Source organism: Hemitrygon akajei, chromosome 9 (assembly GCF_048418815.1).
Source record: "Hemitrygon akajei chromosome 9, sHemAka1.3, whole genome shotgun sequence".
Lineage (NCBI taxonomy): Eukaryota > Metazoa > Chordata > Chondrichthyes > Myliobatiformes > Dasyatidae > Hemitrygon > Hemitrygon akajei.
In genome coordinates, this window is record NC_133132.1 from 146922783 (window position 1) to 146945792 (window position 23010).

Below are 23010 nucleotides of genomic sequence, written 5' to 3' on the forward strand. Positions count from 1 at the left end.
GATCCAGTTGCAGAGGGAGGTACGGAGGCCCATGTTTTGGAGCTTGTTGATTAGAACTGAGTGTCGATCATGAGATGTAGTCAATAAACAGCAGCTTGCTGTAAGTAATACTATTATCCAGGTGATACAAGGCGGAGAACCAGAGAGATTGCATCTGCTATAGACCTATTGTGGCCATTGGCAAATTGCAATGGGTGTAGCTCTTTGCTTAGTCAAAATTGAAGCAAGTGGAAACCTCTTACTGCAGCAGTGAGAGATTGAAGATGTCTTTGAAAACTCCCGCCAGATGGTTGGCATGGGTTTTCGGCGCCCTGCCAGGTACACCATCAGCACTTGATGCCTTGAGTTCACCATCATGAAGGATGTTCTGACATTGGCTTCCAAGACAGAGATCACAGGGTCATCAGATGCTGCTGGGATCCGCACAGGTGTAGTTTTATTCTCCCTTTCAAAGCATGTACTAAAGGAGTTTAGCTCATCTGGGAGTGAAGCCTTTCATGATGCTAGGTTTCACCTTGTAGGAAAGTAATGACCTGCCAACCCTACCAGAGCAGACGTGCCTCCAATCCCTTCTTTAATCATCAATTTAATAGCATTTTTGCCCTTAAAGTACTCTTTCATAGGTTGTACCTGGACTTCTTGTTTAGTTCTGGATCACCAGTCTTGAATATCACAGGTCTAGCCCTCAGCAGACTATGAATCTCCTGGTTCACCCATAGCTTTCGGTTTGGGTATGTCCAGTATGTTCTCAAAGGCAAACACTCATCCACACAGATCTTAATGAAGTCAGTAACAATTATGATTAATTCATATTAATTCAGATCAGAATATAAATCCCTGAATATTGTCCAGTCCACTGAATCAAAGCCATTCAGTAAGCATTTCTCCACCATCCTGGACCCTACCTTCTTGGTCCTCACCACTGGTGGCCTTTATTCTCTGTCTATATGCCAACAGAAGTACAGCCAGGTAATAGGACTTTCTAAAATGCAGGCATGGGTTAGCATGCTAAGTTTTCTTTTTCATGGCATGACAATGGTCAAGTCAAGCCAATCGTCGAGCACTTCCGTTCCGTCCACCACAACAGACAGGATCTCCCGATTGCCACCCACTTCAACTCTGCTTCACATTCCCATTCGGATATGTCCATACATGGCCTCCTCAACTGCCATGATGAGGCCAAACTCAGGTTGAAGGAGCAACACCTCATATACCATCTGGGTAGTCTCCAGCCCCTTGGTATGAACATCGAATTCTCCAACTTCCGGTAATTCCCTCCCTCTCCCTTCCCCCATCCCACTTTCACTCTGTCTCCTCTTCCAGCTGCCTATCACCTCTCTCAAGATTCTGCCTTCTTCTGCTACCCATAATGCTTTCCCCTTCCATTCCTTCTTCACCTGTCCTGCCTATCCCCTCCCTGCTTCCCCTCCCCCACCCCTTGATTTTTCCTCTGATTGGTTTTTCACCTGGCACCTTCCACCCTCCCCCCACCTTCTTTACAGGGCCCCTGCCCCCTCCTTCTTCAGTCCTGTCGAAGGGTCTCGGCCCAAAACGTTGACTGCTCGTTTCCATGGATGCTGTTCTACCTGCTGAGTTCCTCCAGAGTGTTTGTACGTGTTGATTTGACCACAGCATCTGCAGTGCACTTTGTGTTGACAATGGTCAAGTGTGTTGGCTCCTCTGGTTCCACAGATGATAGTTTTTCCAGAGACTTCTACAAGCTAGCCTAGTTGAAAACCCACACAGTAATAGGGAAGGCATCAGGGTACGCTGTTTCGTGACTCTGATCATGGTGCTCAGCTCCTCCAGTGCCTGCCTGACGTTGGCCTGAGGTGGAATGTACACACCTACCAGGATGATTGCGATAAACTCCTTTGTCAGATAAAATAGACAACTCTTGATTGCTAGATGTTCCAGGTTGGGTGAGCAGGACTGAGATAGAACTGTCATGTAAATGACGATGAAGTACGTAGTTAATCATGAAGCATGCTTCCTCTCCTCTATCTTTAAAAGACTGAACTATCCAGTCTTTGTGGAGAATCATGAAACCATCAGGCACTACGTCTGAAATAGCTGGAGTAAGCTATGGTTCCATGAAGCAAAGTACACAGCAGTTCCTGATGTCCCACTGGTACAGCAATCTTACTCTGAGGTCTTCAGTTTTATTTTCCAGAGACTGTACATTCACCAGCTGGGTAGTCAGGAGTGGTGGTCATACCTGAATCTAAGTACACCTCCATTTTCTTAAAGGGGAACTGTATTCATCACCTGAGCCTGAATCCAGGATCTGTCGATACTGAAGATCAATACATTTTTTAAACATCTTAAAATCATGTTGCTTCATGCAGTTCCCATGGCTGTGACTCTGGATTTCAGCTGTAGTAGTCCTAACCATGAATATTTGATGATTCCCATCAGAGTTGCATGCAGAGTTTCTACTTATCGGCGCCATCCTCAACACTGATAAGTGCTGTAAGTCCAAGCTGACTATAAAAATAATGAACTATATTTAAATGCTTTGTTCATCCAAAGAATTTGAATAATGCCTATAATTAAATGGGAGGTTAACATCCAACTTCGCTAAAATCAATAGAAAAAGAAAAATTAGAATATGTTTGTAAATAATTTAACTGTCGGGTTGATGGATTTTCACATCACTGGTTTGAAACGATAACATTGTTTTCCTATACACAAGAGATTCCTCAGTTGGGACAGAAATGTAGGCAGAGGGGGTGGGGTGGCCCTGTTGGTGAAGAATGAGATTCAGTCCTTTGCAAGGGGGGGACATAGGATCAGGAGAAGTAGAGTCTGTGTGGATAGAACTGAGGAACAGTAAGGGCAAAAGGACCCTAATGGGTGTTGTCTACAGGCCCCCAAACAGTAGCATGGATATTGGGTGCAAGTTGAATAGGGAGTTAACACTGGCATGTGGCAAAGGTAATGTCGCAGTAGTTATGGGGGATTTCAACATGCAGGTGAACTGGGAGAATCACGTTGGTGCTGGACCACAGGATAGGGAGTTCGTAGAGTGCCTACGGGATGCATTCTTGGAACAACTTGTACGAGAGCCGACCAGGGACAAGGCTATTCTGGATTTAGTGTTATGTAATGAACAGGATTTGATAAGCGATCTCACAGTAAAGGAGCCATTAGGAGGTAGTGATCACAATATGATAAGTTTTTATCTGCAATTTGAGAAGGATAAGGGCAGATCGGAGGTGTCAGTGTTGTAGTTGAACAGGGGAAACTATGGAGCCATGAGGGAGGAGCTGGCCAAAGTTAACTGGATGGATATCCTAGCAGAAAAGACAGTGGAACAGCAATGGCAGGTATTCTTGGGAATAATGCACAAGGTGTAAAATCAGTTCATCCCCCGGAGAAGGAAGGATTCAAAGGGGGGAAAGGGGCCACAGTGGTTGACAAAGGAAGTCAGAGATTGCATAGCATTAAAAAGAAGGAAGTATGACAGAGCTAAGGTGAGTGGGAGGACAAATGATTGGGAATTTTTTAAGGAACAACAGAACTTAACTAAAAAGGCAATACGGGGAGAAAAAATGAGGTACGAACGCAAGCTAGCCAGGAATATAAAGGAGGATAGCAAAAGCTTTTTTAGGTATGTGAAGAGAAAGAAGATAGTTAAGAACAATGTTGGGCCCTTGAAGAATGAATTGGGTGAAATTGTTATGGGAAACAGAGAAATGGCAGAAGAATTTAATAAGTACTTTAGATCTGTCTTCACTAGGGAAGACACAAGCAATCTCCCAGATGTATGGATGGGCCAAGGACATAGGGTAACAGAGGAAATTAAACAGATTGACATTAGGAAGGAAACGGTGATGAGTAGACTGATGTGACTGAAGGCTGACAAATCCCCAGGTCCAGATGGTCTGCATCCTAGGGTACTAAAGGAGGTGGCCCTGGAAATTGCGGATGCATTGGTAATCATTTTCCAATGTTCATTAGATTCAGGATCAGTTCCTGAGGATTGGAGAATGGCTAATGTTATCCCACTTTTTAAGAAAGGAGGGAGGGAGAAAACAATCGTCCTGTCAGTAGTGGGGAAGATGCTGGAGTCCATTATTAAAGATGAAATAGTGGCATATCTAGATAGCAGTGATAGGATTGGGCCGAGCCAGCATGGATTTACCAAGGGCAAATCATGCTTGACTAATCTATTGGAGTTTTTCGAGGATGTAACCAGGAAGATAGACAAGGGAGATCCAGTGGATGTAGTGTATCTCGATTTTCAGAAGGCATTTGATAAGGTCCCACATAGGAGATTGGTGGGTAAAATCAGAGCTCATGGCATTGGGGGGGAAGATATTGACATGGATAGAAAACTGGTTGGCAGATAGAAAGCCAACCAATGGTGAATGGGTGTTTCTCGGAATGGCAGGTGGTGACTAGTGGGGTGCCACAGGGCTCGGTATTGGGACCACAGCTGTTTATGATTTACATCAACGATTTAGATGAAGGCATTGAGAATAACATCAGCAAATTTGCTGATGATACTAAACTGGGTGGCAGTGTGACATGTGATGAGGATGTTAGGAGAATTCAGGGTGACTTGGATAGGCTGAGTGAGTGGGCAGATACTTGGCAGATGACGTTTAATGTGAATAAGTGTGAGGTTATCCACTTTGGGAGTAAGAACAGGAAGGCAGATTATTATCTGAATGGTGTAGAGTTAGGTAAGGGAGAAATACAAAGAGATCTAGGAGTACTTGTTCATCAGTCACTGAAGGTGAATGAGCAAGTGCAGCAGGCAGTGAAGAAGGCTAATGGAATGTTGCCCTTTATTACAAAGGGAATTGAGTACAAGAGCAAGGAAATTCTTTTGCATTTGTACAGGGCCCTGGAGAGACCACACCTGGAGTATTGTATACAGTTTTGGTCTCCAGGGTTAAGGAAGGACATCCTGGCTATAGAGGAAGTGCAGCGTAGATTCACGAGGTTAATTCCTGGGATGTCCGGACTGTCTTACGCAGAGAGGTTAGAGAGACTGGGCTTGTACACGCTGGAATTAAGGAGATTGAGAGGGGATCTGATTGCAACATATAAGATTATTAAGGGATTGGACAAGATAGAGGCAGGAAATATGTTCCAGATGCTGGGAGAGTCCAGTACCAGAGGGCATGGTTTGAGAATAAGGGGTAGGTCATTTAGGACAGAGTTAAGGAAAAACTTCTTCTCCCAGAGAGTTGTGGGGGTCTGGAATGCACTGCCTCGGAAGGCAGTGAAGGCCAATTCTCTGGATGCTTTCAAGAAGGAGCTAGATAGGTATCTTATGGATAGGGAAATCAAGGGATATGGGGACAAGGCAGGAACCGGGTATTGATAGTAGATGATCAGCCATGATCTCAGAATGGTGGTGCAGGCTCGAAGGGCCGAGTGGTCTACTTCTGCACCTATTGTCTATTGTCTATTGCTGGTAATCTAGAGTCACACATACAAAATTCTGGACTGTCTTGGCCTGAATTGTTGACTCTTTATTCCTTTCCATAGATACTGCCTGTCATGTTGAGTTCCCCCAGCATTTTGTATGTGTTTCTCTCTCTCTCTCTCTACTGATGCTGTGCAGTCTGCTGAATACATCTGGCATACAATGTCTGTCTCAGTTAATGATATTAAAAATATTGATCCATTACTGCTACCTTTAAGAAATTGACAGTTACTAATCTTATTTGGAAATGCATACAATTTAAATCATGTTTATCAGCACAAATATCATTAAAAACCACATTTTATTATATTTGTTTATATGTTATAATAAATTTTACAACATGCTATTAAACTCTGTAGTCTGTAAATAACTGACAAAAACTCAAAACCTAGTTGTTGGCTTTAACTGGTGGAAATATGAATGTATTGGTATTGGAAATAAAAACTAAATTAAGTACCATAGGAAAGATCACATATTGTTTTTTTTTGAGAATTGGGCAATTCCAATTCAAAAATGTGTGCAAGGTTATATCACTATTGCATTTTAAGAGGAATTAAATTTTCAAGGAACTAGTAAAGTGTCTTCAGAATATTCATTCTTTTAATGTTTCTACAAAACACTAATTTCTTTTTCAGAATAATTGCTACATGCTCATTAAAATTTGTGTTTATTGAGACTTGTTAGAAACTGTTTAATATTTGTAATTGATTGTATGGATGCTGGTCTTTGTTTCTTGCTGAAGAAAATAGATAATCATTACAAGAACTCTTACCATCAGGTGAAAATTGATCTCTTTCAAAGACTGTGATACACAATACATCCTGGTAAAGGTCCTTGATAAAAAACTGGCAGTTAAAGTTCCACTTTGGGTTCAAAGTATCTGACAGAGTTCTGGTTGTGTAACATTGGGATCCCATGGTGACTTCACAGTAAGGATTGCTCTTTCCTGGTAATGACAGGGACAAACAAGATTTTTAAGTAATCTGTTGCAGAAAATATTCACCTTTTTTTCCATCTTTTCCAAGCTAATCAGGAGATCCCTTTATTTACAGGAAATCTTTCCAAGTGGGCCACTTAATAAGTTTCTATATTGAGCATTTAGAAACACAGAAAGCCTACAGCACAATACAGGCCCTCTGGCCCACAAAACTGTGCCGCACATGTCCTTACCTTAGAACTACCTGGGGTTACCCATAGCCCTCTATTTTTCTAAGCTCCATATACCTATCAAGAAGTCTCTTAAACGATCCTATCGTATCCACCTCCACCACCCCGTCGCTGGCAGTCCATTCCACGCACTCACCACTCTCTGCATAAAAACCTTACCCCTGACATCTCTGTACCTACTTCCAAGCACCTTAAAACTGTGCCCTCTCGTGCTAGACATTTCAGTTCTGGGAAAAAGCCTCTGACTATCCACACGATCAATGCCTCTCATCATCTTATACACCTCTATCAGGTCACCTCTCATCCTCTGTCGCTCCAAGGAGAAAAGGCCAAGTTCACTCAACCTATTCTCATAAGGCATGCTCCCCAATCCAGGTAACATCCTTGTAAATCTCCTCTGCACACTTTCTATGATTTCCACATCCTTCCTGTAGTGAGGCGACCAGAACTGACCAGAAATTTGTGTATGATCTTGCCCTGTGCAGTTTATTAAGAAAGCTGATTAGGAGAAACATGTAGTCTGCTGCTTGGGATGATGAATGATTTATCGGAGCTTAAGAAAGTATATTAGGAATACTTGGATGAATTTTCATTATGCACCTTTTCAAACTCTTAAAATATTACTTTTTCCCTGAGCCACGATATAATAGCATTTTTAGTAATTTTGTTGTCTTTTTCATCATTCTTTTGTGGCATATTTGAGAACTTACACTTTTATCTCTTGTATACAGAACTGCTTAGCTGATGCTTCACAATTCCAGTTTATATGTGGCATCTGTTAGTCTTGTGAGACCCTGGATCTGTGTCCTCTCCAGGGCGTAGGCCTGGGCAGGGTTGTATGGAAGACTGGCAGTTGCCCAAGCAGCAAGTCTCCCCTCTCCACGCCACCGATGTTGTCCAAGGGAAGGGCAAGGGCCGATACAGCTTGGCACCAGTGACGTCGCAGGAGTTGCCAGAACGAGGTTGAAGACAACGTCAAACTGCCTTAGGGACTCCAGCTCCGGTTTTGTCCTCAGGGTTTACTCCGAAGCCTTTCCCGTGAGTGGGTATGGCCGCAAGGCAGCGGAGGTTTGAAATCAGATTTTTCCCTCTCTTAGATGGACTGCCTTCCCAGGCTGACGAGCTGCATATATCCAGTTTATGCATCATGAAAAAACACATTACGCCTTTCTGTTGGATCTCACCTCTACCTTGAAATTCAATAAGGATCTATGTTCACAAAAGCAATTAGCAGGATTCTTCCAGTTTTTGCAGGTGTTGGAACTAATTGCAAGAGATAACTAAATAAATAATATTGAGAACATGACTTGTAGAATCCTTGCAAGTGAATTCCTAGGTTGTGGAATCAGTCCAGTGTAGAGATGAGTGAATTTGACAATATTGCTTCAGGAGCTTGATGGTTGAGGGGTAATAACTGTTCCTGAACCTGGGTTCTTCACTGCTTCTTTCTCACAGTAACCATTAAAATAATCACAGTGTCTGTAAGTGCAAAATGTTTATCATTTGTGACCTATAGACAAAGTTCCTTCCACCCTTACTTTTCTCCTTTCCCAGTGGAATTGTACCAGGTTTGGGTGATGACGTGTTTGGGTTTTAATGGTGGCACAGTAGTGAAAGTAGAACTGCTGCCTCACAGCACCAGGATCAAGGACAAATCCTAAACTTCAAGTGCCATCTGTGTGGAACTTACCCCTCTCCCTGTGACTATGTGCATTTCCTTTTGGTGGCCCAGTTTCCCCCAACATTCCAAAGACACGTGGCTAGGCATGTTAAAGTGGTTACTATAAATTGCCCTTGTGTAGGTGAGTAGGAGAGTCTAGAGTTTGGGAGGGTGAAAGGAAGTTAATGGGAATGTGGGACAACAGGACACAAAGAAAATCATCGGAACAATGGAAATACTCTGAGAGCCAGAGCAGACCTGATCCACGTCGTAAGGAAATCAGGACATTACATTTAAAGCTAATGTGCCCGGTTGTAATTCAGCTGTAAAAGCTCTCCACTGACTTAAACTAGACAGAATTGAAACCAAGAGCAAATTTCCTACAGTATGCATTGTTAACATTTCAAATTATAATCTATCAAACCAAATAATTGAAATTGTAATCAATGCCAGTGTGTTTTTCATATTTATATGTTCATGATGTTAATCATTTGTAGCAGAAATGAACCACAGACTGGAACAGAGATTGTAATGCAATGGAACTAAAATTGAAACACAGAACTTCTTAAATTCAAATGAATGTTATTATTAATTAAAACACTATCTGAGCTGAGCTGAAATATTTTTCAGCTTTCAGTCATTTACCATTTGCTCTGCAGGGTTTCAGTTCGGTCGCCTCAATAATGCTCACCAAAAGCCGTCCAATTCCACTCGTCTTCTGTGAACGTGCTGCAAGACAGAAAAAAGGCTAAGGTCTGTAGAAAGAGTTTTCACGAGTGTTGGTCTTGTAGGCAAAGCTGGGAAATAGACTAAAGATGAATATCCATCTGCAGTTTAATTCACTAGTGAAGATTACAAAGTATTGGAATGTCCTATGCTTCACAACTTGGAATTTAATCACATCCACGCAGCAAGCAGAGGTCCAAATTAATACCACAAACTCCCTCACTGAGGAGGAGGAAACTCTACCCCACTTGCCCACCCTCATGTCAAACCAGATATTTTAAAATGATTAAAATGAAATAAATGATCATTTTAAAAATTGTGGCCAGTTGATGATAGAAATAAATAAAACATTAAAATAACTTTGCTAAGTTATTTTACTTCTGCTTTGCACTCAGAGAGTGAGGCTGGAATTTGCAATGAAATCAGTGGGGTTGTCAATTCTACACCAGTCTGACCAGGAGAAGGAATGGAAATAGAATTTCTCCACCATTAAGAACAGGATCAGCTGCTGGGCATAGTGACACATACAGAGCCATTTGTTACACAATAAGTCTTTGATTTCCTCTGAGTCTTGCTGCTTGACAAAGTTCTCTGATGACTCTGCAGTGGTTGGATGTATCAGAGGTGGTCAGGTGCTGGAGTACAGGGGCCTGGTGGACAGGTTTGTGGAGTGGTGTGGGAGGAATCACCTGCTCCTGAAGGTGGCCAAAACCAGAGAGATGGTGATTGATTTTGGGAGGAAGAGGACTGTGATGAGTACTATATACATTATGGGAGGCTGTGGTGGTGTTGGAGTACAAATACTTGGCTGTTCACCTTGACAACAGACTTGACAGGAAAACCAAAACCAAGGCTGTTTACAAGAAGGGGATGAGCAGACTCTATTTTCTAAGGAAGCTGAGATCCTTCAATGTGTGCAGCAAGATGTTGGAAATCTTTTACCAGTCTGTTGTAACGAGTGTAGTCTTCTTTGCTGCTTTATATTGGGGGAGTGACATCAGTGCCGGTGATGCAAAAAGACTAAATAAGCTATCAAAAAGGCTGGGTCTGACCTTGGCTACAACCCAGACTCTTTTGAGTTAGTGGTGGAGAGAAAGTCACTAAACAAACAGTTATCCATTATAGACAATCTGGCACATCCTCTCCAAGACCTACTGAATTAGCAGTGGAGCATCTTTTCGAACAGACTAGCTCAGCTCCACCGTCACAGAGATCGTTACAGAAAATCTTTCCTACCAAATGCAATAAGCACATACAACAGTTCATCTCTGTGCAATAGGAAAATATACATAATAGTACAATAGCCTCTGCTTTATTATTTAGCACATTATTATTGCACATGGATACATTATTTTTATATATATTATTATTATGTATGTTGTTATTAGTTAAGTCTGCACACTGCTAAGTTGTGTTTTTTTTTAAATTGTGGCTGCTGTAACTAAAGAATTTCTCACTAAGGCTGAATAAAGTATTATTATTATTTAGCATCCAGTGAAGCCGAGATTCCAATCATAAGAGCTGCAAGCCCGTGGTTCCAGTCAAAACAGGGATGTGGACTACATGATGTATTTTTCATATATTTACATATAAATGCTTGTTATTTATACCTTGATAAGCTTTTTCACGTTTTCCTTTCTCTGTCTCTATAAACTGTTCTGAAGCTGCTTTAATCTTTTGAACCCAGGCAGTCCTGCAAAGGAGAGAAAGAGTGACGACTCATCAAAAGTCTGGTGGAGAAACAACTAGACAAGCTTACTCATGCATTCAAAACAAACTCAGGAATACTAAATCGTCAATATGTCCCAAAAGACACTACTTTCACATTTTTGCAAAGATCTAAAAGCATTTCATAGGTTGATGAATTTTAAAGTGTAAATGGTTTTAGGTATATTACCAAATGTGCACTGGTTTGCCTAAAGATTCAAAGTTGAAAGTAAATTTATTATCAAATGACATATATGTCACAATATACAAACGTAGATTCATTTTGTTGCAGGCATACTCAATAAATCCAATAAGCATAATAGAATCAATGAAAAACTGCACCAATGGGCAGACAACCAGTGTGCAAAAGACAGTGAACTATGCAAACACAACAAGAAAGAAGAAATAATAATTATACCAAATAAGCAATTAACTATCAAGAACATGAGATGAAGAGTCGTTGAAAGTGAATCCATAGGTTGTGGGAACAGTTCAGTGATGGGGCAAATTAAGTTATCATCTCTGATGGCTGAAGGGGTAGTAACTGTTCTTAAACCTGGTGGTGGTGAGTCCTGCGGGTCACGTACCTTCCTGATGACAACAGTGAGAAGAGAGCATGGCCTGGGTGGTGGTGGTCCCAGATGTTGAATGCTACTTTCCTGTGACAGCACTCTGTATCGATGTACTCATTGGTGGGAAGGTCTTTACCCTTGATGGACTGGGCAGTATCCACTACTTTTTGTAGGATTTTCCATTCAAAGGCATTGGTGTTTCCAAACCAGGCTGTGATGCAGCCAGTCAGTATATTCTCCATCATACATCTACAGAAGTTTGTCAAAGTTCCACTCAACAATACAAACTATTTTCACTTGTTTTGAATTGAAGGAATGCAACCCCTTCCATAATAACTTGGAAAGAATAGTAATCATGGGTAATGGACTAAACATTAGAAATCATTTCGGATAAATCACCTCTTCTATCATTCAAGAGCACTGCCAAAGTGCAACTTATATTTTGTTTTTGAGGAAATCCCAAGAGGCTATTGGGAAAAAAGAATGATCTAATGCATACTAAAGTAAAAACTGCAGCTTCCATTTATCGCTTGTTTTTGTTAATGGAAAATAAATTATTTAATGCAGATTTTCCAGTGTAACTGCCTGCCTCTATTTGTACTGATATTTGCTTTCATTTTCACACCTCTACTTCATGCTACTTCCTCCTAATATTTCTCCTCACTCTTTATCCAATTTGGTTTCAATGCTACTGTCAACTTCTAGTTTGATTTTTCATTTTCACCTACCAACATGCTCCCCAGATATTCTGACTCAACCCTTTCCTATTAGCTCTAGTTACAGCACAAAGTGCACAGAATATCCACATTCATTATGGCATCTACTTAAAAGTTTTTCCTCATATGTTTTAAACTACTTTCCCACAAAGACTTTCAAAAATATAAAATAAAATCTTTCAACATTAAACCAGTATATTAAATCCTGGAAAAGTTAATAAAAATATCTACAATCTCAGCTGTTCTGAAACTAGCTGATCAAAGTAACTAACTCTAGCAATTGCATTATTTAACATGACTGAAAGCAGACCTATGTTTACAGGCTGTAATTAAATACCGTAGATTCCGGATTATAAGCCGCTACTTTTTTCCCACATTTTGAACAGCTTTGAACTCTGCGGCCTATAATCCAGAGCGGCTAATACATGGTTTTTTTTTCATGCCGCCTCGTAAACATTTTGCCTCGTAACAGTAGACCAATAAAATTGATGAGTAGTTCACAGAGGTCCAATGAAATTGTACGATAAATCAAGCGCACTTTCACAATTAAATTATTGTAAATCAGTCATTTGTACTCACCCTCATCAACATGGAAAATACTCGAAGCAAGACCCGAGCGCGTCAGACCCGATTAGACCCGATCGCAATGCGCAAGCGTCAGACCCGATTAGACCCGAGCGCATTGCGCAAGCGTCAGACCCGATTAGACCCGATCGCAATGCGCAAGCGTCAGACCCGATTAGACCCGAGCGCATTGCGCAAGCGCGTCAGACCCGATTAGACCCGATCGCATTGCGCAAGCGTGTCAGACCCGATTAGACCCGATCGCAATGCGCAAGCGTCAGACCCGATTAGACCCGAGCGCATTGCGCAAGCGTCAGACCCGATTAGACCCGATCGCAATGCGCAAGCGTCAGACCCGATTAGACCCGAGCGCATTGCGCAAGCGCGTCAGACCCGATTAGACCCGATCGCATTGCGCAAGCGTGTCAGACCCGATTAGACCCGATCGCAATGCGCAAGCGTCAGACCCGATTAGACCCGATCGCATTGCGCAAGCGTGTCAGACCCGATTAGACCCGATCGCAATGCGCAAGCGTCAGACCCGATTAGACCCGATCGCATTGCGCAAGCGTGTCAGACCCGATTAGACCCGATCGCAATGCGCAAGCGTCAGACCCGATTAGACCCGATCGCATTGCGCAAGCGTCAGACCCGATTAGACCCGATCGAAAACGCTGCTTTTAAGTTAAAGTCGATCAATAACTTTTCCTGGTAGGCTGCAATATATATATTTTTACCAGTCGCTAGGAGATATTGGAATGTTGTTCGTGCTGTTCAGTAAAAAAGTATATGCAACGTAATTTGTGTTACCGATACGTATGTATATTTAAAAGTAGCGGTGCGGCCTAAAATCCGGTGCGGCCTTTACAATTAAAAAATTGATTTTATTTCTAAAATTAGAGCCTGCGGCTAATAATCAGGTGCGCTCTGTAGTCCGGAATCTACGGTACTATCTTTTTAATTTACAGATTTAGACATAGAATAAAGGCTCCATATTTTCCTGTGTGATGCATTTTGTCACCTCACCAAGCTGTGTAAGAATGGTATAAAACAAAGCAAAGCTCTGCTGTTCTGAGAGGCAGGAAAAATATAAACTTAGTGAATTATAACAAGGTAGATTAACTTGTGATTAAAAACCAATATACACATTTTAATTAAAATCTTATTTTGAAAACCGCTCACAAAATCCAATTCTGTTGGAGAGTGGGGAAATTTTCTTGTTCTGTGTGACAAAGCTAAAAACACGTCTCAGCTTCTGGAAATAGTAAATAGTAAAATTGCACCACGTTAACTAGGGGTTATTGGATTCAGGTCTGTTCATTATATTTCAACAGAATGAAATTTATAATTAGGAGCAAGTGCAAAGCTTGGCCTAAAAGGCTGTTTGATTGAGCTCAGATACAACTGTTTTTGTAAGAAAACAATTGTGATTGTAGTTTGTGCTTAGATGTTTCAAAGGTTCATTTATTATCAAAGTATACAGCCCTGAGATACATCTTCTCCAGATATCTTAAAATGTTGTTCTATTTTCAGTCAAATGGACTACAAGGAAAATTCTGAAATTAGGCTTGAGGTTTCTTTTGTGCTCTATAACACCCCAGCATGAGAGTTAATATTGGAAGTTCAGTAATATCTTTAAATCACTTTACATCATCTTCACCAATGAGTTTTCTTAAACAAGAACTAATTCAAATAAATGGAACATTTCATTAAAATTAGTTTCACATTCGTCATACTCACTTTGAAAATCTTTTTTGCGCTGCTTCATTTATTTAGACCCACGAACAACATGGCAACAATAATATAAGACATAATGTTTGCCAGATTGGTAACTCACCTCTCATTTAAAGATTCCACTCTGAGTGTGTACACCCTATCAATGTGCGAAATATGGAAGACTGGATCATCACTTGATGGATCAGTCGGTAGTTTCACAAGAACTTCATTCAAGAAAATAGGCTGAAGGAATCAGAAAAGAATGGATTCTGGGCATTAGGTTGGAGTTAACAATCGTGCCTGTATACACTCAAGGGAGGTTCCACTTGCTGAGGTAAAATGAATCAATTGGCTCTGCCACACATTTATGATCAGAGCCTGCTCAAGAAATTAAAGAGTCTCATCTAAAACTGTTTTGATCGTTTGTCTCTCATCTCACTCATTCTAGAGACTGCCAATGTGCAAGATCACTCAGAATTGTTCACCTGAATGAAAACGGTAATAAAGAAAATAAGGAGCACGTCTAGACACAAAAGACTATTGTAAAGCATTCATCTACTTGTCCAGAGGTTTTTACAGTTAAACACAATTTGACCCTTCCAGTAATTTTCTCACAAACACCATCATAACCAATACATTCAATATATTTATTAAAACCTCCATAAAATTTGCTCCTCTGCTTGTGGTTGTCATTTCGAATTCCCTCCATAAACCTCCCCAGTTCTCCAATTCCCTTCCCTCATCTAAGATGCTCTAAACCTCGTGTGTTGACCGAACATTCGGCCTTCTGCATGTGCTTCAGTGTTGGATTCTGTTTAGTAGCACCGCCTGGAGGCTTGGGATGTTTCACTATGCTAAAGGCACACAACAAATGCAAATACCTGGAGACAATGTTGTTGGGAAAGAAGGGAAGATTGCAAGACGGTAAGGGGGAGGAGGGGGAAGATGATGTAGGGGCATGGGAAACATAAGCATTGCTTATATTCTAAATTGCATACTATATAGGTAACATTCACTTTCAAGTTACTTTGGTTGCATTGCACCTACCGTTTTGTACATTTTAAACTGTGAATGACACTTGGAGCTGAATAGTTTCTCAGAGCCCGATGAAATAAATGACTGCTTTGCAATGTAGGTGAGCAGCAGGAAATCATTGAAAAGGAAGCCATATAACTCTTTGTTGCTCTTCGCTTTGTAAAGCTTTCCGCTGTGCAGCAGCTTCCGTGGTCCCAAACAATTTGTTATGGAGTTAAAAGTAATGTGCTACAAAGGAAGCACATACAAAAAAAAATCATTAACAAATCACAGGTAAATCAAAACAGTAGATTTGAGATTCAGAGTCGTTCAGCAGCTTTCCACAGAGAATGTCCATGTTGGAATGACGGACTAACTAAATACTTAGTCCACTTAAATATCCAGATCTAACTTTTAGGAGTCTGATATTGTACTTCTTTCTCTTTTAGTCTGACACATTTTAACATCAGCTGACTTACCCATCTTCTCAACCACTCTCCCTCTCTAGAAAGAAATCAAAGTGTCTATTGATTCAACCTATTCATACTATCTTTAAATGCTATCCTCTTTTGACCTTTTGTTCAAGGAGTTACTGCATACAGGTTTATTGTTTATTCATATAACTATAGAGCAGAAAGGCTGGTGCAATTGCCAACACCTCACCCCCTCATCCCGGCTGTAATGGACAGGATTGCAAAGATAGCAGTGGGAATTGACTTGTGGAAGCCCTTACAGATTTTTGAAAATTGAAGTGATAGCCGCATATAAAAGATAAGACCTGCTTTTCTGGAAAATCGTTGCCTGGCTTTTGCAGTCACCAAGCCAAATTTACTCACTGCTGCTGATAATGAACATTTAACAACTCCCCCAGCAGAAACACGAAATAAAGGCTGAATGTTTTCTCCAACACATGATGATGTGATGTCATTGTAAGAGCCAGTCTTGTCCACAAATCCAAAGAAAAAAAAAGGCAACCACACATTCGCAAGCAAAGTTATTAACTCATTTTAGTTTAAAGTTTTTAAAAATATTCAGAAATATAAAAAGAATTAAAACAAAAGACTTTGAAAAAAACTTTTAAAATGTTGAACTGAATCTTAAACAATTAGAATATCTAAAAAGAGCTTGGGAAATATTTTAAATATTCCTTTAAATTAATCAGCAATAAGGTGGACTTTGTAAAATAACCAGCTCTATCATAGCAGATCTCCTTCGTTAACATCAATGGAAAACACTCCCTGTGCCTCTTCATATCCACTGCAGAATCTCTAAGATTTCCATCCCTAAATACTGACTGGGTTTTGCTCCCTTATTAAAATCTGTGTTAAACTCATGTTCATTAACTTTAACATTTAAAAAGCCAAAAGGTTATGTTGGAATGGATGTACCACTATTCATTTTTAATGCAGTCTGATATCTACTTTGAATTTTAATTAGATTTCACAGGTAGAATCTACAGATCAAATTTAATACTGAAGATTTAACCCCAACGAAGTGTTTGCTTCAGACTTAGACTACCAAGGTACAGTTGTAATTTCTATACAGAGTAATTGAAAAGTACAGCACAGAAACAGGCCCGTCAGACCATCTGGTCTGTGCTGAACCATTTAAACTGCTTACTCCTGTCAACCTGCATGGGGACCATATCCCTACCATCCATGTACCTATCTAAATTTCTCTTAAAGTTTGAAATCAAGCTCTCATGCACCACTTGTGCTGGCAGCTCATTCCACATACTCATGACCCTCTAAATGAAGAATTTCCCTCAAGTTCCCTTTCAACTTTTCACCTTTCACCCTTAACCCATGACCGCTAGTTGCAGTCTCACCCAGCCTCAGTGAAAAAGCCTGCTTGCATTTACTCTATCTATACCCCTCATAATTTTATATACCTCTATCAAATCTCCTCTCAATCTCCCTCGTTCCAAGGAATAAAGTCCTAGCCTATTCAATCTTTCCTTATAACTCAGGTCCTCTAGACCCAGCAATTTCCTTGTAAATTTTCTCTGTACTCTTCCAACCTTAGTCACATCTGCAAACTTAACTACAAAACTGAAGTAGTGATATGCCACTGTTCTTACTAAGTTCTGTCTAAGGCTGCTTTGATTCGATCATAAAATAATTATTTTGGACAGCACAACTGAAATAAATGAATTTCTACAAACAATGAACACATATAGAAAATTGTGGAGATAAAACAGTTGGAAAGGGGAGTGAATAATTCATGTCTTGGGTGGACTCTACTCTGATAACATTTCACATTGAAAATACAACCTGTATTTACAGCTCTTATATTTCTTAATCATTTTTGCTATGAACAAATCCAAACAGAACATTGAACATGAGAATAATATTCGTGATGAATGATTTACCCAAACATATATTTAAGGAAATTATAAAAATCACAGATCAAAAAAGCCCGCCACAGAACCTGAAATGTGAACTTATCCCTTCTTTCTCTGGGGTACTCTACACTTTTCAGATCTATCTAATCATAGGTTCTAGCATTAATTTCCTTTGTATATTAAACAGAAGTAACAATAAAATAGTAAATTTCATTGCTGAGACCTTGTCTGACATTTAATCTTATATGAAGTCCATAGGTCAGGAATGGCTCCAAGACTGTAGACACTGAATATCAGTAATCTGAAATTATCCTGGTACATACAAAAGAACTAGTGATAGGCTACGTATCAGAGACATTGCCAAAATAATTGGACATTTCTAAATCTTTGTGGGCAAAGCAGAAGTTTAGGTGTGCAGGAGCCTTCTGGGCTGCACTCACAGTGGCGAACATTAAACTGTACTGAGAGAACAACAATGAGAGTTTAATCAACATTTTCTTAAAAGAATACAATTAAAATGTAGTTTTTGGGTTGTTAAACAGGTAAGAACCAAATCTTCTTGTTTGTTAAAACATAACTTCAAGTGCAGAACTTTGCAATAGGAATTACTTGGAAGCACACCTTTCTAATTAATCTGAAAAATATTTTAAATGAATGCATTTTCCAGTTATCATTAATACTGAATAACCTCAAATTCCGAGCAGCTTATCAAGAAGGATACAGTATAATTTATTTGTAAACCAGACCAACTCAAATATCTCACCTCTGCTAGCCCGTCACACTGAACGTGTGACTGAATCCATTCTAGCCGGTCAGAGTTTTCCTTCTCACGCACACCTTCATTTACTTGGGAACACAGCTCCTCTGCACGGTCCAATGCTAACTTTAAATGGCTATGGTCTGCATGGACCTCTGGAGTGTTTTCCAAAATCTACAGTTATGAAATGAATTATCAATAAGAATTAGTAAAGATTACAGAATTTGCTGTGAATATATTAACTGAAAAGATACCATTTATTCTGCAAATAATTATTGCACAGCATTATATCTGATATCATAGTTAAATGATTTTTATACAAATAAATTTCATTTTTGTGTGCAAAAACTAGTAAATATTGGTAAATATCCTCTGGCAGATTACCAGCACTTCAATCATTTTTAGCTGTTATTTTTGGTTCCCTTTGGGACTTAATGGTTGGCAAAGCTGGTATTTAGTTATTAAAAATAATCTAACAAAATACACAAAGTTGGAAACTGTAAATACAAATCAATTTAAATTATCAATAACTGGAATCAGTAACAGTCACGTGTGTAGATTTAAGTTCATTTTAACATTAAAATCAATCACTGTCCATGAGGTGACCACCAACTACTCCAATAAACACATGGGATATGCCAGCATTTGTGCATTTTGAAAGTTTTGTGCGACATCCTCAAATGAATCAGCATTTTGCATATTTGTTATTTTTTGGCAGCATTGAGTTTATCACCAAACATGCCTTGCATCAAGTTTTATTGCTTAATATCTTAGAAAGTTAAGTCCTCCATACAGCAAAAGAATAATTTTTTTTCAGAAGTAACTTTTCATTAAAATTCTCCAAAGAAGTTTGTTAGAATAAGCTTCAGTGAGAATGGCCCCCTTGAACAATACATTTGTAATAAAATTAATGTAAAATGTCTTTTACATGTTAATTTATTATGTGATATCTCATATATCATAATGTAAATCTTCTTTGGATAAATCTTAAAAACGCTTGAGTTGCGTAGGACTTAGACAATTGACAATTTTAAAAACAAATTGAACTGGATGGGAAAAATAATCCTGAAGTATCATGGAATTGGGAATGGGACTGACTGGAGTGCTGATCAGAATGCAGCGTGGACCAAATGGGATTCTTCCAAGTCTTTATGACTCCCCATTATGTGCTGCACTACAAGTAACACAAGTAAAATTTCACTTACATTTTTAATAATAAGTGGATAACGTGTAATTCTCTGCATTGGCTTTAGTAAGAAACTGGAAAGAGGCATCCCTTTACATCGAGGGTCAGAAGCCAATTTCTGTGGACAAGAAATGTGAAGCCATCACTGAAAATAATTAGTGAAGCAAATATATTGCATATGGCCAATAACATAACATAGATATCACAATTTTTGAACAATAAAATAAAATCTAAATCTTGCTGGCCTACTTTTACATTTGCTTATTATTGATTTGAATTTGAACTTGCAAAGGGAAATGCTTGTTAAGAAAATACCCATTGTTCCATCAAGATTTTTGCATACTGGGCAGAAGACATTGCTAAAAATTGGTTATAGAGGGAAATAGATCAGCCATGATGAAATGCTGCAGCAAACTTGATGGGCCAAATGGCCTACTTCTGCTCCAATAATTTATGGTCTAATCTGATAAATGAAACTCTAACCAAATACCTTAAAAATTACTATTCATCTGGAAACTAAGAGGGGAAACAGATATAATTGCAATTTAATTGAGGACCTTCATTTTACGACTAGGACACCAAACAATTGCATCAAAAAAATACTGCAGAAACACACACAAAATGCTGGAGGAACTCAGCAGGTCAGTCAGCATCTATGGAAATGAAAACACAGCTGATTTTCTTGGGCTGAGGCCCTTCATCAGAACTGGAAAGGAAGGGACATAAGCAGGGATGATGACAGAACAGCAGTGGCTGGAGTTTCTGGGAGCAATTCAGAAGGCACAGGATAAATGCCTCCCAAAGAAGCAGTAGCTTAAAGGCAGGATGACACAACTGTGGCTGACAAAAGAAGTCAAATCTAACATAAAAGCAAAAGAGAGGGCCATATAATAGAGCAAGCATCAGTGTCAAGGTAGAGGATTGCAAAGCTTTTAAAGAACAGAAAGCAAATTGAAAAAAAGCCATAAGGAGGGAAAAGATGAAATATGAAGGTAAGCTAACCGACAATATCAAAAAAGATACCAGGTTTTTTCAGATATATAACGAGTAAAAAAGAGAAGCAAGAGTAGAAATCAGACAGCTGGAAAATGACGCTGGAGAGGTAGTAATGTGGGACAAGAAAATGGTGTACAAACTGAGTAAGCATTTTGCTTGTGTCTTCACTGTAGAAGACTAGCAGAATGCCAAAAGTTCAAGAATGTCAGGAGGCAGAAATGAGTGTAGTTGCTATTACTAAGGGAAAGGTGCTTGGGAGGCTGAAAGGTCTGAAGGTAGATAAGTCACCTGGACCAGAAAGACTACACCCTGGGGTTCTGAAAGAGGTGGTTGAAGAGATTGTGGAGGCAATAGTAATGATCCATCAAGAATCACAAGATATGTTTCTGGAGAACTGGAAAATTGCAAATGTCACTCCACTCTTCAAGAAGGGAAAGAGGCAAAAGAAAGAAATTACCGGCCAGTTAGCCTGAGCTCAATGGTAGGGGAGATGTTGGAGTTGATTGTTAAGGACGAGGTCTCAGGATACTTGGAGACACCTGATAAAGTAGGCCAAAATCAGCATGGTTTCCTTAAGGAAAAATCTTGCCTGACAAATTTGTTGGAATTCTTTGAAGAAATAACAAGCAGGATAGATAAAGGAGAACCAGTAGATGTTGTATACTTGGATTCTCAGAATACCTTTGATAAGATGCTGCTTACCAAGATAAGAGCGCCTGGTATTACAGGAACGATACTAGCATGGATAGAGGATGGGTTGACTGGCAGGAGGAAAAGAGTGGGAATAAAGGAAGCCTTTTCCAGTTTACTGCCAATGACTGGTGGTGTTCTGCAGGGGTTGGTGTTGGGACCAATTCATTTTATGTTTTATGTCAATGATTTGGTTGATGGAGTTGATACTTTGTTGCCAAGTTTGTGGACATATGAAGATTGTTGGAAGAGAAGGTAGTGTTGAGAAAGCAGAGAGGCTGCAGAAGGACTTAGATTAGGAGAATGGACAAAGCACTGACAAATAGAATACAGAGTCAGAAAGTGTATGGTCATGCACTTTGGCAAAGGGAATAAAAGCATACGTTACTTTCTAACGGGGAGAAAATTCAAAAATCCAAGGTGCAAAGGGACTTGGGAGTCTTCCTTGAAGGTAAACTTGCAGGTTGAGTTGGTGGTAAGGAAGGTAAATGCAAAGTTAGCATTCATTTCGAGAAGAGGGCTAGAATATAAAAGCAAGGATGGAATGCTGAGGCATTATATGGCACTGGTGAGGCCTGACTTAGAGTGTTGTGAACAGTTTTGGGCTCCTTATCTAATAATGGATGTGCTGACATTGGAGAGGGCTCAGAGAGATTCACAAGAATGATTCTGGGAATGAAATGGCTATCCTATAAGGAGCTGTTGATGGTTCGGGGCCTCTACTTGCTGGAGTTTAGAAGAAAGAAGGGAAAACCTATCAAATGTTGAATAGCCTAGAGTGGAGATGGAGAAAATGTTTCCTACAGCAGGGGAGTTTAGGATCAGAGGGCACAGCCTCACAATAGAGGGACGTCCATTTATGAGAGCAGGAGGAACTTTGATGGTGGAATTTGTTGCACACAGGCAGCTGTGGAGGCCAGGCAACTGGGTGCATTTAAGGCAGAGGTTGATAGAATTTTGATGAGTTATTGTTGTTTCATATGGCATGGCCTGGGAGGGGCAGACGCGAGTCTGTCTGTTTGGGAGCCAGGTTTGAATCAATCTTTGTCCACAGCCGTTCCAACGTAGGTGGACCTGAGTTGGCATTGCTTGATGGAGCTCTTGAAGCGTGCACGCTTCCACATAACGTGTTGATCCAGGTTGTGGAGAATTAGTCAGGCCATGAAAGGTTCCAGGGAGAAGCAGGAGAATGGCATTGAGAGGAAAAAAAGGATTAGTCCTGATGAAATGTCAGAGCAGACTTGCCAAATTCTGCTGTCATGTTGTATCGTCTTATGACATGTGGAAGAAGCCAAAATAAGGTGGTGAGGGAAATGGAAGGAGTACAAATTAGAAGGTGATAGGTGAAGCCAGGTGGGTGTGAGTGGAAGAAAGAAGCAGGTAAGTGACAGGTAGAAAAGGTAAAGGGCTGGAGAGGAAGGAATCTAATAACAGAGGAGAGTGTCCATGAGGAGGGGCACTGCGGGAGGTGACAGGCAGGTAGAGAGGAAAGGTGAGAGCACAGCCAGAGTGGGGAATGGAAGGAGGAGGAAGAGGAAGGGGGAAACATTTACTGAAAGCTAGAGGAACCGATGTTCATGCCATCAGGTTGGAGGTGAAAGAATTAGGTACTGCTCCTCTGGCTTGAGAGTGGTTTCATCATGGCAGTAGAGGAGGGCCATGGACTGAAATGTTGGAATTGGAATTAAAACTGTCAGCCATTGGGAAATCCTACTTTCTGTGGATGAAGCAAAGGTGCTCAACAAAGTGGTT

At 40.2% G+C, this 23010-nt stretch overlaps 1 protein-coding gene across 8 annotated transcripts in view; it reads right to left on the reverse strand.

Annotated features, from left to right (window-relative positions):
* Positions 1-23010, reverse strand: part of LOC140733634 (intersectin-2-like) — a 216579-nt gene that overhangs the window by 15869 nt on the left and 177700 nt on the right. For all 8 annotated transcript variants that reach the window (XM_073057231.1, XM_073057229.1, XM_073057233.1 and 5 more), the window contains 7 exons: positions 19592-19690; positions 18393-18560; positions 15319-15534; positions 14393-14514; positions 10607-10689; positions 8916-8999; positions 6216-6389 (listed from right to left, as the gene is read on the reverse strand). In XM_073057231.1, coding sequence (XP_072913332.1) covers positions 6216-6389; positions 8916-8999; positions 10607-10689; positions 14393-14514; positions 15319-15534; positions 18393-18560; positions 19592-19690 — 946 coding nt within the window. The remainder of the gene's footprint in view (positions 1-6215; positions 6390-8915; positions 9000-10606; positions 10690-14392; positions 14515-15318; positions 15535-18392; positions 18561-19591; positions 19691-23010) is intronic.